The following is a 15,320-nucleotide window of genomic DNA, read 5'->3' on the forward strand; positions in this document are numbered from 1 at the left end:
TCACCATCCATAAAGTGTTTCTGATAACTGGGAATGAGTGATATTGGGTCCCATCTTTTATTGCAAGATTGCTAACATTCAGTTTTAATGGAGAGTTTTCCAGTTTGAATGGCCTGTTTAAGGTGATGCTGCAGTATTTCAACCTTAGCTAACCTTAACTAGGTCACTCCTAAATATCCTTTAGATTGTTTTGAGCCATTCAGAGACTGACTTTCTGGTGTTTTTGCAAAATCATAAATTATTTTCATTATCTGCAAATTTTACAAGTCTGGTCGCTGCCAGACTTGCCCTTAAAGCAAGCAGGCTGAAACACAACGAAACGAAGACGCATCAAACTTCACTTCCCTCGGTTACGGTCGGTGTCGTGGCAGATAGTTCCTCGTACCGACCCAGGTTCTGTTCGAGGTTTCTTCCTGTTTAAAGGGAAGCTTTTTCCTCTCCACTGTCACCACATGCATGCTAGGTATGAGGGATTACTGTAAGTGTAACGTTGACGACTCAATGCAAGCAATTTTTGGCTCGCCCTACATGCTTGTCCAGGAGGAGTGAATGCTGCAAGTCAATGACTCGATGCAATCTGCTGGGTTTCCAAAGATGGAAAACTCTTTTAGCTAACGGCACTGATTGATGCGTTAGATCAATTGGAATGCATGTATTGTAAGTTTGTGGTGCAAAAATAAGAAAAAAGTGCAAAAATAAGAAAAAAAAAGGGGTTTTATAGTGGCCTATTTAAAGTCCAGACTTAAATCCAGTTAAGATAACGAACACAAACAAACACACTCTTACTCATAGTGTCAGGTCTAATTTTATAGATTTCACTATTGATAAATTCTTACATTAAAATCTGATGGTCTGAAACATTTAAATGTGGCAAAAAACAAAAAAAAAAATCATTACTGGGGCAAATCATTTTTCACAGGACAGGAGAAAATACGTTTGTTAGAAATGAGTGAAACATTTTGGTTTATAAGAAACTTTCGCCTCTTGCATTTGTTACTTCTCTGTCACTTCTTCCGTGTCTCTTAGGATCAGTTACCACCCCAGCAAAATCACGTCTCCAGCAGGACAACAGAGTGAACTGATCCTTTAACTGAAGCTGCACGGCTTTGATCGTTCCCAGTGATTCATTGCAGAGCTAAGCAGCAAGAAGAGGGCAGGGTTTCTTAACCCTAATGCCTTTGTAAATACTCTTTATTTCAAACCATCTGTCCAGAACCAGAAACCGGAGATGTTGGTGTGGGGAAAAGGAGACCTCAGGGGAGATGGAATCCAAAGCATAACTTTGTCTTTTTACAGAAATGACAGCTTGGCACTTGTTGGAAAAAACTAAAGAGTTGACTGAATTTCATGAGCTACACAAAAACCACAACAATCAAGTAGCCTCCCAGCTTTTTTTGATAATTGTTTGATTCTCACCAATTCTTTGTCTTAATTTGTTTCCATATCAATGAGCAGCTTTTGTCAAAGCATTTTGTTTATCTTGAGGACTGCAACCAGAAGAGCTGCTTAATTCAAAGCTGGTTTAGAAGCTCAGCCAGACGGCTCTAAAGAGCTCCGTCGAAATCCAATTGGTGACATAATGGGATTTCAAAACGAAGCTGCTCCGGCGAACGCCAACATGGAAGAGTGGGCGGGTATGCAGCCTGGTAATAAGAGGGAGCAAGCCAACCTGACGCACAATCAGAGCCAAGAACAAATGCTTTAATGGGAGCGGGTGCAGATCATGTGAAGCCAGGGGCTGAAACGGTTCTCTCTGCTATAAAAGCACTCAGAACTTTGGCCCGTTGTTGAAATGTGCCTGAGGGTCCAGGGTTCTGCTTCAACATTTCCGCCTCTTAAAATATTGAAAGGAAGAGACAAGCATTGAAAAACTGGAGTATGTTGAGGGAGATTTTAAAAAAATAAAGAAAAGAGCTTCAGAAGTTAAAAAAAGAGTCACGTGATGAAAGATGGAGTAGAGATTTTCAGTGGCTCGATCCTGTTAAACTAAAACCTTGTTACATTTTAACGCTTTTTCTACCTTTAGGGTGATATTCTGTGCAATTCAAGTTGACAACCTTTTGAACAAAATCCAATAAGCTGGTCAATTCTTTTCAAAACTTTCAAAGTGCAACTCTTATAAGATCTTCCAGGAATGTACTTCCTTTAATTAGAGTAGGGTTCTGCCGTGTTTACAAACCAAAGAGCCATTTTTCTCCCCTCAGTTCAGCTAGATAAAACTTGTCTTGATCTGCAAAAGTTACATTTGTGAAAAGAGAACTTAATTTTTAAAAATATCTACAATAGGAAATGTGTGGTCATTTTTAAGGAACCACCATTACAACATAAAACATTTGCAAAAAAGAAAAAAAAGAAAGAATTAACATTTTCTCAATGGGAAGTTGATGTAAGAGGAAAATTAAACAAAAAATATCCACAAAAAAAACAATTATTAATATTTATGTGTAATGCAGGAATTATTCCACACAAAAAAAAACTAAAATAGCTGCTAGAGGTGCATGTTACATTTATATCTTAGAAAAATTTGTTGGTTCTGCACTGTTTCAGCCAAATTACGGAAGAGACATAGTGGAAGGTCAAAGGGCAGTTCAGCTCCAGAGTTACAGGTAGCAGAGATCTCAACTAGAACCAGTTTGCACAGAGACCCCAACAAAAGATCTCACTGTACAAAGGTATCATCAGGAGAAGAAGAAACAATTTCACAGCCTCATCTATAAGACACTGTAAAACTGCAATCAGTAACTGAAGAAAATGTGGAAAAAGTGAGAAAAGAGAAAGTGGATGTTTTTCCAAAATTAATAAAAAGGAGGAGGCTGAAAAAAGTTTTTGTTTCGAAGAAAAAAAAAATCTATATTGTGGATAAAATTTCTCAAAAACTTGATGGAGAATCATGCTTCAATGAAACCAGATTTAGGAGCTTTTTAATACTGTAGCTGAACACGATGTTTTTCCTCAAATGTTCTGCCTCATTTACCCAGAGGTGGGAGCTCAGTTAAACTTCAGCCTAATGTAAAACATCCCAATTATCTTGCAAGTGATAAGTGGTCTGGTCTGCTGGCAAACAGGCTGTCCAGTAAACCAAAAGAGAGCAGGTGAACTAACAGGAGCCAGGCTGCTGCTTGCCTCAATCTCACAAATTTATGTTAAAATCTTTCAGATTTTGACAAAGTTAAAACAAAAACATGAAGTCTGCAAAAAAAAAAAAAAAAAAATGGCTGCTGCTCCATTGTTTATTTTTGTTGTGAACAAGAAGGTTCAACTCCACCAATCAATGACCTGAGTTTTCTTCTTCATGCCTCTTAGCTTTCTGCTAGGTGCTCCTTTGAGGGCAGCTTATGTAGCTGCTTTACGTTATACTGACGGTTTGACCTGCTTTCACAACTGCTGTGTCGCTAAAAGCAAATAAAGGATTGAAGTTTTTCTGTATTCGCTGACCAACATTCAACACAGGAAATGAACAAACATCCAAACTGAAACGTGGTGGTGGGAGCTTCATGCTCACGACTTTTGATCCAACACCGTGTGGTTTCTGCTAGATACCTGGGTTTTCATTTTCAGCATTACAGTGAGACCAAGCACAGATCAAACTAAAGTAAAAAAAAAAAAGTTAAAAATCGAATGACCAAGTCTCCCTAAAGAGAGCTGTGGATAAGAGAGATCCTCACAATTTGGTATGGATTACTTTTGTGAGATTAATGAATCAAATATTGATAAGTGAAGATATTATGTGCTGATAGACTATGACCAAACACCACCAAATGCTGAAACTGAATTAAAAGGTGCTTCAACAAGGTATTAAACAGATTTCACATTTTCTTCTTAACTTTTAGCACTTTCTTTTACCAGATTTGATTTTAAAGTTGAATTCTACAGTAAATGGGATTTTAACAGCAGTGTGTGTTAAAACTGTACCGATATAAAATACACACAGACAAACACTTTCATTTTTAATCTGTCATTGGAAAGCAAACAAATAAGTGAGGCTTTCCAGTTGTGACAACAAAAATCCAACCAGGTAAAGTTACAACACATTTTAGATCTTTCTAATAATATATTAGACTTATTTGCTTTGTTTTTGACACGTGAAAAAAAAATTATATCTTGTAAACAAAAAAGTTTGTCATCTGAGTTTTTTTTTTTTTTCTTTTTGGCATACAGATACCAGAACATTCGTTGTACAATCTGTTTCCCCTCGCCCCCCACACACACACACACACAAAGCACAAACTCAGGCATGCCAGCATTATAAATTCCTTCAAAAAGTTCTTCAAGCATTCTGAGGCTTTTCTCTTTTAAAAAAAATATATATATCAAAGTAGAGCCAAAACCGTAACACACCGCTTTTCTTCTAGATGACTCCACGCATGCATCCCCAGATGATGAGTACAAACTGTGCTTGTTCGGTGCTCATTCAGGCAGAATTAGTGGTTTTATTTTGGCATCTCCACATGTGGATGCTACCATAAAGCAACGTGCAGTGTGTAAAGTTTATATTTACAAAAAGAGCAAGAAAACTTAAAAAAAGTGCACCTTTCTAAAAAAAAATAACTAAAAAATTAGCATAGAGAACAAAAAATGTGACCACCCAGGATGCGCATACGTTGGTACCGTTACAGATTGCAAATCTGAGAAAAGCACTCAACAGCTCAGGAATTAAAATTAACCGACAGCTTCAATGCAGGAATTTACGATTTTCCTCCAAAGTTTATCAGAGCAACTTTATGTTGCAGATCCCCGTTTTATAAAAGCTAAAGTCCAGAAAATGTGACGTCAGTCAGACCAGTTAAACAATTCCTACTTCTATCCGGTGAAGTGAGTTCCTTCTTTTATAAAAAACAGACACTAAAACATGTTTAAAGCATCAGTTTCCCCCCACACCAAAAGTTACTAAAAACGTCCTTCGTGCGCAACGACTTCTGAGGAAAAACGTGCAAAGACAATTAAAAAAAACAAAAGATAAAAATAGGAACTGTGGTCTTCTCAGTTATGAGAAAAGCTGATGGTCATCCTGAAGCCATTCGTTAAAAATGGTTGAATATTTAGCAGTCAGTTGAGTTGATGTCCTCTGGGTCGTCCAGAAACAGTAATCGGGGCATAGAGCTCTTTTCCAGGCGTGATTTGAGGTCCAAACAGACTGACGCAGTTCTGAGTGTGTATCCACTGAAAGTGAGAGCGAGGCGCACGCGTCCATCGTTTTCTGCAGTCCGAAAGCCACGGTCAGTCGGTGTGGTGCAGATTGGGGGAGGAATATACTTGAGCATTTTCACTTCCCACATGAAAAGCTCCAACTCAGTCATATTGAAGAGGGCAGCACTTTACCTCTGCTGTTCTTGGATCGTCTTAGAAGAATCTCCAGGGTCAGAGGCGCCGCACAGAAACACACAATGTTTCAAGCAGCGTCTCGTCAAACCACTGAAAGTTATATAGAAACAATAGTGTTATCAAAAATTGCCTGTGTTCAATTGCAATGATTCTTGATGAGGACACAAAATACATAAATAACAAAAAAATAATAATCATTTCGTGCATAAATTAGTGACAAATTCTCTTGGAGCAATATTTGGATAAACCAACTACACAACAAAAAAAAAGTCACAGGAGTTGTGATCAGTTAGCCAAGTTATAAAAAAAATAATCTAAAGGATTTTATGTGATAGACCAACATGGAATTAAAAGATTACACAATTTCAAGTTATTTTACATATATAAATTTAGGGAAGTGTGACGTCGATTTGTTTTCAGTCCCCCGGTGTGTAAATCTGACCTCTGTTGTACTCCGTCTTCATGATGCCGTTTGTTCACTGAGGTTTTCTAACAAACCTCTGATGCCTTCAGAGAACAGAGTCAATTACACACAGAAATCGCCCAACACCACCATGTGATTTCTGAGAGTAATTTATTGCACTAGATGTCAGTTCTGAAAATGTAGAAGATACTTTTAGATTTTTATTTGTATGAAAACTGGAAACCTTGATCAGTTTTCATTCCATTTAAAAGTCAGACGTTACTCTAAGCTGGTCTATGAGAAAAGCTTGAAGAAAATAAAATCGATTCGAGCCTCTGGATTTGATTTGGCTGATATCAGTGGATGACTTGTGCAAGGCAGAATGTCTGAACTCTCTATACCAATGACTTTTTGCTGAAGGAAAGTTGGTTATGGTCATCACATATAAAACAAAATTTGGATCACCAACTCTTTCTGACATTAAAAAAATGAATGAGAGAAAGTGGAACCTACAAGAGGATAAATTCTTGAGGTGAATTTTACAACACAAGGTTGAACAGGTGCCTTTGTTCTTAAACTATAGTTGTGCAAAAATAAATATTTGGTTAAATGCATGACCAATGTTTGGCTACGGTGAGGAATTTAACTGCTGAGGTTTAGTACAGATGGTTTGCTTTCTGTGGCCAGTTTATCAGAAACTGATCTTACAGGCAGAACAGAGTAACGAAGTTTGGAGAATCAGGAAGAAGTTACTTCTCCTCCATGCACTAGAGGATCTAAGAGCAAACTCTGCCCATCTCAAAACAGCTAAAACTAACATTTCAAAGCTAAATTATCAATTTTTCACACTCCGTCTCCTCAGCTAGGATCATTTGCCTTACACCACGACCGTTTTCTCAACCTCAAAAACACGGTGTTGTAACTGCATTCACAGCGGCTGCCAATATATCCGATCTCTAATGAGCTAAGTCCGCCGGGAGTTGATCCGTCTCTTTCAAACCAGTAGTTCTTACTCTGTATAATCCGGCTCATCGAGGCATCCTATTATCTTCCCGGAAAAAGGTATTGTGTGTTTGCTTTCGTAATCACTCTGATTTAGTTTCTACAAGTGTTGTTTTGGGATTAGATCGAAGTGAAGAGTCAAAGCTAAGCGGTGGCATCAGTGCAACACAATCACAGCTGGGCATAACGTCCTAATATTTAGAGATATTTTGATTCCTAAAGTCAAGACAATTCGCTCTATAGGGGCATGAAGGGACTAATCCAGAAAATAAAACAAAACTAGAAACCAACACAGCACAGTCAGCTCGTGATCTTGAGAGAAACAACAGCAAATGAATATTTTAAGTCATTCTCAGCTTCTTTGCATAAATATTCAGAATTGGAAAAGCACTAAGAAATTGTCTGCATTGAGATCATGTGAACATTTTTTTTTTTGTAATGACCAAATAATCCTATAAGCCTTATTTAAAAGATGATGTGATTGTGTAAAGAAACGTGTGACATTAGATGTACTATAAAATACAAACATACTTATTCCTAATAACGCTCACGAGTCTTCATAATGAAGGTGATTAAAACTATAGACAAGGAATGATTAGGTAAACAGTCAATCAGGCAGCTGGTGCTGATTGCCTCAGGAAACCTGTTTCCATAAGTTGATTTTTTTTTTTTAGCCTAAAGAAATATTTAACATTTCATTGGATACATTCAACTGCTGGCTGTAAACTCTAATAAAAATTACACACTCAACTAATACTCAAGAAATCTGAGCTTCAACACATTTTTTTTATCCAACACAGCAAAGAAAGAAAGGGAAGTACCACTCTCTGGTGGATAGCATGTCGCTCCGTGCTTTTCTGCCATGTAGAGATGCGCTCGGCTCCGCCTCCGACAGTCCTCCCTCCACCAGCAGCTGAACGAGAGAGACAGTAGAAACGCTGAAGTAGCGGCCATGCAGAGATGCACATGGCAAAGGTGGCCTAAAATTTTAAACGCATCATGCAGGCGACTTACTGCAAGAAGGAACACAACACCATGATGAGGACGCATCCAATCACGCACAGCACGAGCACTGTGGCCACAGCCTGCTTTCTGTGGTTGGTTGCTACTACAGCCAGCAGGTCTGCATGCTCACACCTCATCCCAACAAAGCCTGGGTGACACCTGCAACGAGGACAGAAAGCCGAAACGGATGTCAGGAGGTCCTGGTTTTTATACAAGTCCTCCTACAGCAGGTTCACTGGCTGAATGGCAAAACCTCCAATAACAGGCAGGATGTGGAAAGCAATAAATTAATCCCCGCCAGTAAGTAAATAAATAAATAAAACCAAGACGAAACTGTTTAAAACATCTGGAAACACAACGGGTCATATGTAATGTAGCCAGGAGCTGTTATTTCTAACAACATGGAACAAATAAGTTAAAATAAACCTGTAAATGTACTTTGTAAATATATTTAAAACTAAAAGACATTAATAAAAATAAACTGTGGGGTAATAAAACATAAATCAAGTTATGTGCATTTCAAAAATGTCTCTAAGACGATCTGACATCATAAAAATGTGCATAAACAACACTTGAGATCAACCAGCCACACAATGGACTCGGCCAATGTTCCCCTGAAAAGCTGGAAATCATGAAAACTAAGAAATCTCACCATGTTTGGTGTGTGATGCACTTCTATTGAGTCAAACTTAGATAAAGGTTTGACTCAAGACCCTTCTAGCGAGGGTCTAGAAGGTTAAATAGCTGTGATGCAAACATGAGGATATTCTTGAAATTCCTTTATTGTGTTACGTTCAAAACTACCATCTCTATTAGAACCCACAGCATTATTTTCTCTATCTGTAAAAGCACTTTGGATAAAAAAAAAAAAGGAAAAGTAATCAGAGCGGTCAAAATCAGCAGGTCAAACCTAAAGAGCCCAGAAATTAATACTGACTAAAAATATTAACATCTCTAAACAATATAAGATGCAATTAAATAACATAAGCAAGAAAATATAACCTTAGTAAGATTAAAATATGTCAATAGAAACAACAAAAACTAAAAAGATCTTTCTGGAGTTTACTTTTAAAAACACACAGCCATCTTCAAAACATTAAACCATACTGACAATTCAAAGCCTAAACAATGTGTTTTATCACCAATTTAGAAGATTCAAAAACCTGCAACCAGAAATTGTGGTAAGAATACGAAAACTCCCTGTGCTTAGCCAACAACTAACGCATCAATGTGTTATTGCTGCAGTTTATGTAGAATTTTATTACTGCTAAGTTTGACTAAATCAATCGACTTATTTGTGATTTTTCTTGGCAATGCAAACTAAAAGCATGCACCATAAAACTAACTCCAGCTTTCCAGCACCATCAGCTTTAGATCTTAAGATTGCACTAATGTCTCAGCTGGCAGATGGCAACACTTTGCTCCAACAGCATGCAGAGCTGCAGGGAGCTTCCACAGGCAAAAAAAAAAAAAGAAAAACACAATCTAAAGCAATCACAACAATTGAGTAAGTCAGACACATCTGATCTGAAAACGAAAACGTATGTCTTACAGGTTTCACTTCCAAGAACAACTTTGTTGACTTCAGGTCAGGAGTCACAGCAGAATTTGACAAGCAGGATTTTTGATAATAATCTGATAACTTACACACATGCAGGCGTCTCCTCCAGGATCAGGAAGCGGCAGGTGCCATGAAAGCAGAAATGCCGATGAGAGTCAGGACAGTCATCGAAGTGAGACCGAACAGCCGCAGCCACAAACTCTGTGAGGGAAAACAGTGTCTATTTTAAAATGTAAAGACTGTTTGAGCAAAAATGCAATACAATGTCAATACATCATCTAATAAATTAAAACATCACTAAAGACCGGTATCCCCACAAAACTGATGCGATTCATCTCAACCTGTAGCTACGGATGCAACACGGTAAACAAAATAACCCTGCTGAGGACAGAGAGAGTCTCTAACCTCTGTCCAGATGTCACAGCAGCAACTGGAGCACATAGAGAGATGCAGTGAAGCCTTTATGCTTTAGATGTCAACTTAAATTGTTTTTCTCCAGGTCACTTCAAAATGTTGTTACAGAACCAGACATCTAAGATGACTGCTGGTGTCTCCAGAGAAATCAGAAGCACAAGATCATGCTAAGCAGTTAAGGCTCAAATAACAGCATAGCATGCTCCTGTAAAGGGGTGTAAAGGGAAGCATGCTATGCTGTTATTTATATACTTTATATATAAGCATATATATACTTTATGTTATTTATGTTGTTTTGGCACTTTAAAAATTCAGAAATCTTTAAGAATAACTTGTGATTAGTCATAACTTTCGGTATTGATTGGAAATGAGTCAAACTTTGACAGTGCATCTCTGTTTTGCACACTGGAATTACTGCAGGTTTAAAAATTGTTCATGAAGACGGCCTCAGTCCTGAGACTGAGACCAAAGTGATTTCTGGGAAACATCTAAATGATTTGTTTAATTTAAAAAAAAAGAAAAAAAGAATCGGATCATTCCGATTCTTTTCTGGTTGGTTGATCAGTTCCTCATGACTCTGAATCCTCCACAGGTGAGTTTAGAAACACAAACCAAACTGGGTTCCATCAAGACATGCCAGACCAGGTCAAAACAGATAGATCATCAGTTTGGACACCCTACGTTACATTTGTCTATTTTTATGCAATATTCTGGCAGAATCCTTTGATTTGACAAGCTATGCAGCAAAGCTACTTGTCGTCAAAAATGAATCATGTAGGTGATCCAAAGATGTGACCACTCAGCTGTCCAGCAGCCTGTACCAGAACTGAAAACCTCCCTTCCTCGGAACAACCTTCTGGCTATTTCAAAACAACCGTTTAGCTAAAATTTTCCCCCTTAGTCAAGTCAAAAGGAGGAGCGAGTCAGAACCACGCAAATTGATTCTATAAATTCTGTCAATGTTCAATTGACACCAAAGCAAAGCATTTAATTTGTTCTATTGTGGCATTTTTATTCCCGAAACCTGATGGAGCATGGCCGGTTCTGAGTCTTCCTTATACCTTCTCTTATTTTTCCAGTCGCTTCATAGATTAAAGTTAAGTATCAAACCTAGAACAAGCTCATAATATTCATTTCTTCACACTAATGGTCTTTATTACCCATTTATTTATGTGTTTATTTTGCTTTATAAATCACAACTAGAACAATAAATGCGTCTTGATCATGAAAGATTATTTCTCACTGATTATTTTAAATAAACATTTAAATTAAAAGTTATTAGTCTCCCCACTGAATATGACAACACTTTAAGCCTGATAAATGTGCACAGTATCTTGTTGCTGACTGATTTTAATATGGAAATCTCTCAATGTAAAGGAAAAAAAAAATAATTCTCCAAATCCATATTCGATAAATCATCTGACTGGTTAATGAATATTAAAAAAATTTATTCTCTTTAATGTAAACTACAGATTTCTCACAGCCACCGACTTTTTAAGCTACAGCAATCTGACAAAGTGAGCCACAACACCAACCAAGAACCCCCAAAAGACAGGAGCTGAAGAGGTTATGATTTGCCAAAGAACCTGCTGACTGGCCAAGAGACAAACTGTGTAACATTTTATGAAATGTTGAAAGCAAGATTGTTCTTTTGGGATCCAAAAACTGCAGACAAATTCCTTATACAAGCATCATATTATGACGTTGGGTCTATTAATCACATAGATAAAGGATGAGTTTGAATGCATTAAAACACTCAAAAAGGTCATGTTGCCTTTTACTAAAGAAACAACCTCAAACGCACAACTAAGCGAGCAGCATCTTGGTTCCAAATAAGCAAAATCAAAGTTAGAGAGTGGCCACCCCAAACAAACACTAGACCTCAGACTCATAGAAAACTTGTAGGGCGACAACAAACATGCCGTTTAAGGTAGAAGCAAGAAACGTGCAGACAGACTGCAGCCTGATTGCCCTGGGCTGCAACACCTGTATGAACACAGGCAGAAGTTAGACGACTCCACGCAACCTTTCAGATGTGAAGAACCTCTCAGTGGTACCTGCTGTGGTTAGCTTAAGGACTGCCAGGGAAGCTAACTTCAGGTTTTACAGTAAAATGTTTTGGTTTGTAAAGAAACGTGTAGAAATTGCTTCTTTTTTTTTTTTTTTTAGACAACTTGATAACTTTCCTCCTCTCACATTCTGTAAAATGGGTACAGATTTAATATCTCTTTGTTTTGATTTACAATAAGCTGTCAATGTTACCAATGCTTCTGTCTGCAGGTAAATTAAAGCTTTTTATTAATGTCACATACTGTTTTTATTTCTTCTTTAATTATGTAAAGCACCTTGAAATGCCTTGCTGCTGAAATGTGCTATACAAATAAAATTTGATTTATTGATTGATATTAAAAAAATATGACTTCACATACAATTTTAACCCTTAACTGTCACCCCAAAACATCTACAGGTTATGAGGATACCAGTGTCCAGTTAAAGGGTTTTAAAACACACTTTGAACACAATTGTTTTTATATTTGTGTGCGTTTTCACCCCCCACTCCAATGGGGGAAAAACCCAGAAAGGCAACACTGTACAACAAACTAATTTAGTTTACTTAAAAATAGGCCAGTACTCACAACATAGTACCGATAAATGACATAAATCTAAAAATAACAAAAGGTTGGTAGAGGCCTGAAACGGAGACTCGTACTAAAGCCGACACCCACGCCACCAACGGTAAGGCCGCTAAGCCTTTTCTTCCATGATGTGCTGGATTACACCTCGGAGCCACAATTACAGCCGAAGAAAACTCCTGGTGAGAGGACAGACAAAAACCTCTGTCCATCAACCCGCGTCGGGATCTTAGAAAGTGAACATCCCTGCAGCAACAGCAGCTGCGTTTCTTTTTTTTTTTTTTTAAATAAAAATCTCAATTTACACCCTGACGGACAAAAAAAAAACCAAAAAAACAAAAAAAACATGCACCAGAGCGAACAAATAAACACCCAGATAAAACAGAGCATTTCTCACACGTAAGCAGTACATGTCACACAAATTCCTCAGTCGCTGTCGCAAACAAACAAAAAGTGTTTCTCAAGCACCCGAGACAGATGCCACAGTGTGGCTTTCAGGGTGACAAGGAGGATGGACATGCAGACAGATAGCTGCATTACAGACCTCGTCACACTCTCCATTCCAACGGTAAATGGGAGTTTGGATCGCAGCCTGCATGCATTGTCTCCATCCTTCAGACTCCATGAAAGCACTCTGTTGTCCTGCAGGCATCTGCCTACCAAGCCCTCTCTCTTTCCATGTGATTTTGGCAGATGATAACCAGGGTGGGGGTAAGGGGGAGCTGACACAAAACACCAGCTCTTAAGGGAAAGTCATTTGCTTTTCACATAATAATTCAATACTGTAGCACCAGCACTGGGGAAGAAGCTGAGAATACAGCTCATTATTGTTGATTTGTCATAATTGCTGCCCTGAGGATCAGTTATCAGCCACACTGTGCCCATAATGGAAACGGCAGTGTGGATCTGTCCTGGGGAAGCAGCACGGCTGTGAGAGGAGGAATGAAACATACTTTTAACTGGACGTTTGCTGGTCGTTGCGGCAGATCTTCTGGTTGTCGAGGTTGTGCTGCTGATGGTTGTGGAGGAGCCACTTGTTGGGCTGCGAGAAGCAGCAGCAGCAGCAGAGGTATTAAGACTGACTGCAGCATCTGTGGCTGTTGAATTTGTTTGCTCTGATGTAAAAAGAGAACCTGGGAACAAAATGCAAAGATATAAAGTAAATAAAGTCCTACGAAAGCTAAAAAAAAAAAAAAAAAGAGAGAGAGAGAGAGAAAAGACTGCTTTTTTGCACTTTTACAATTACTCAACTTACTTCTACTTGTAAGAAAGTTAGCTGTGCTTGTTCCTTTGCCACTAGTGGTCAAAGAGTTGCTACTGGATGCATCTGGAGCAGAGGTGGCGAGTGTCTCGATGGAACCATTCGCTTCAATCACAGCTGAACCGCTCGGACCTGCTCCAAATGTAAAGAAGGAACCTGCACAAGGGAATACAAGTGTTTTTAAGCACAACTTGTACACCTTTCCTCTGAGAAAGAAAAAAGAACAATCTCTATATGCATTTGTATTTAGCCCTCCTGAACCAATAATTTATAGATCCACTTAAAACGCTGCAATTTTTATCCATTTCTAAACGGCTCCAACTCAGTGAGATTGGACAGAGAGGGCCTGTGAATGTTATTTTTAAGTCTTGCCACAAATTCCCAATTGGATATGGGTCTAAACTCTTTCACAAAGACCATCCCAGCTCATCAATATGCTTTTAACTGGACGTTTAAAGCCAGAGCTAAACTGCTCCATTTTATCAGCTCTGGCTGAAAGTTTATGGTTCTTGTCCTGCTGGAAAGTGAAAGTTTGAAGAAGTTCTTCTCTAGAAAAAAAGGTTCCACTTTTGTCTCATCAGTCCACATGTTTTCCTCACAGACTTGGTGATCATCAAGATGTCTTTGGCAAATGTGAGACAGGACAAAGTAAGAACTCCACAGAGTTTGAATGACACCTTAAATATATATTTTTTAAAATCTACGTAAAAAAAATTTAATTGCAACGTTTCTGTTAAACAAATGCAAGGTCTGAAGAAAAACATAAAATCAGTCATATTTACCTATGACAATGTGACCTTTAGCTTTACCTTTTTACCAAACAGGTTGACAGGGTCAAACATCCACTAAAAGGATGAGACCGAGGCTCTATAAATACACAGCAGGCCCAGTGACGACAAGAAAAACTGAAACAGCAAAATGTCATTTTAATTAAAATAGAAGTGCATTAAATATTGATCTCAGATTACTACTTAATTGGTATTAAAACTGTATTTTACCGTCAAACCTGCTTGCCACACAAGTTGTTTATTTTTTTAAAAAAAAAACAGTTATCTAAAATAAAACATTTCATCTCAAACGTCGATCAAAGACTCACCGCTTATGAGAAAAATAGCATCCCACAAAATCCGAGTCATTGTGCCGGCTGAGGGATCTGAAGAGCGGCTTCAGAGAAATGCGGGCGCGTTGGAGAACCACATGAGAGGTGCAGCAGCAGAAACAGCAGCGATTATTTTAATCCGGGAATCCTTGAGCTACAGCCGCCGACCACTGTCAAACACAAGCATCTAATCCGCTGGGTAGAAGGAAAAACAATAGATAAAGTGGTTTTGAAGCAACTACAGCCGAGTTTTCCGTATCTTCCCTCCTGGATGCCACAGCCTTTCACTTGGCGCTGCTGCTCAATTGAGGAAACTCGCGTAATCCTGTCAGAGCAGACCAATTAGAGACAGATGGGGGAGGGGGAGAAGAGGTCTCACTCTGACCTCAATATCACTCGCTTTGTGTTGGCTTGTTTAATATGTAATAAATATAAATTATACCGTGTGACACCTCACCTTAGTAACACTGTTACCTGAATTATGAATTATTAATGTCACTCAGTGGGAACGTTCAAGTCAGCAGGTAGAAAAAAGAAATGTTTAATTATTAATAACAGTCTACTCAGTGTAACTGAATACAATCATTTCAAATGTGCAAACTTATAGCAACAAAAAAAAA

General features: G+C 38.3%; 1 protein-coding gene across 1 annotated transcript; it reads right to left on the reverse strand.

The window, feature by feature from the left end:
- Nucleotides 1–3,934: 3,934 nt before the first annotated feature.
- On the reverse strand, nt 3,935–15,051 carry tgfa (transforming growth factor, alpha). The gene is made up of 7 exons (XM_007551499.2): nt 14,698–15,051; nt 13,596–13,757; nt 13,294–13,473; nt 9,380–9,494; nt 7,742–7,891; nt 7,549–7,640; nt 3,935–5,412 (listed from the first exon to the last, which is right to left on the reverse strand). Exons 1-7 carry the CDS (start codon nt 14,735–14,737, stop codon nt 5,405–5,407), a joined length of 747 nt encoding a protein of 248 aa, XP_007551561.2. The 5' UTR covers nt 14,738–15,051; the 3' UTR covers nt 3,935–5,404.
- Nucleotides 15,052–15,320: the final 269 nt, after the last annotated feature.

The sequence above is a fragment of the Poecilia formosa genome, unplaced genomic scaffold (genome assembly GCF_000485575.1).
Source record: "Poecilia formosa unplaced genomic scaffold, Poecilia_formosa-5.1.2 Scaffold2, whole genome shotgun sequence".
Lineage (NCBI taxonomy): Eukaryota > Metazoa > Chordata > Actinopteri > Cyprinodontiformes > Poeciliidae > Poecilia > Poecilia formosa.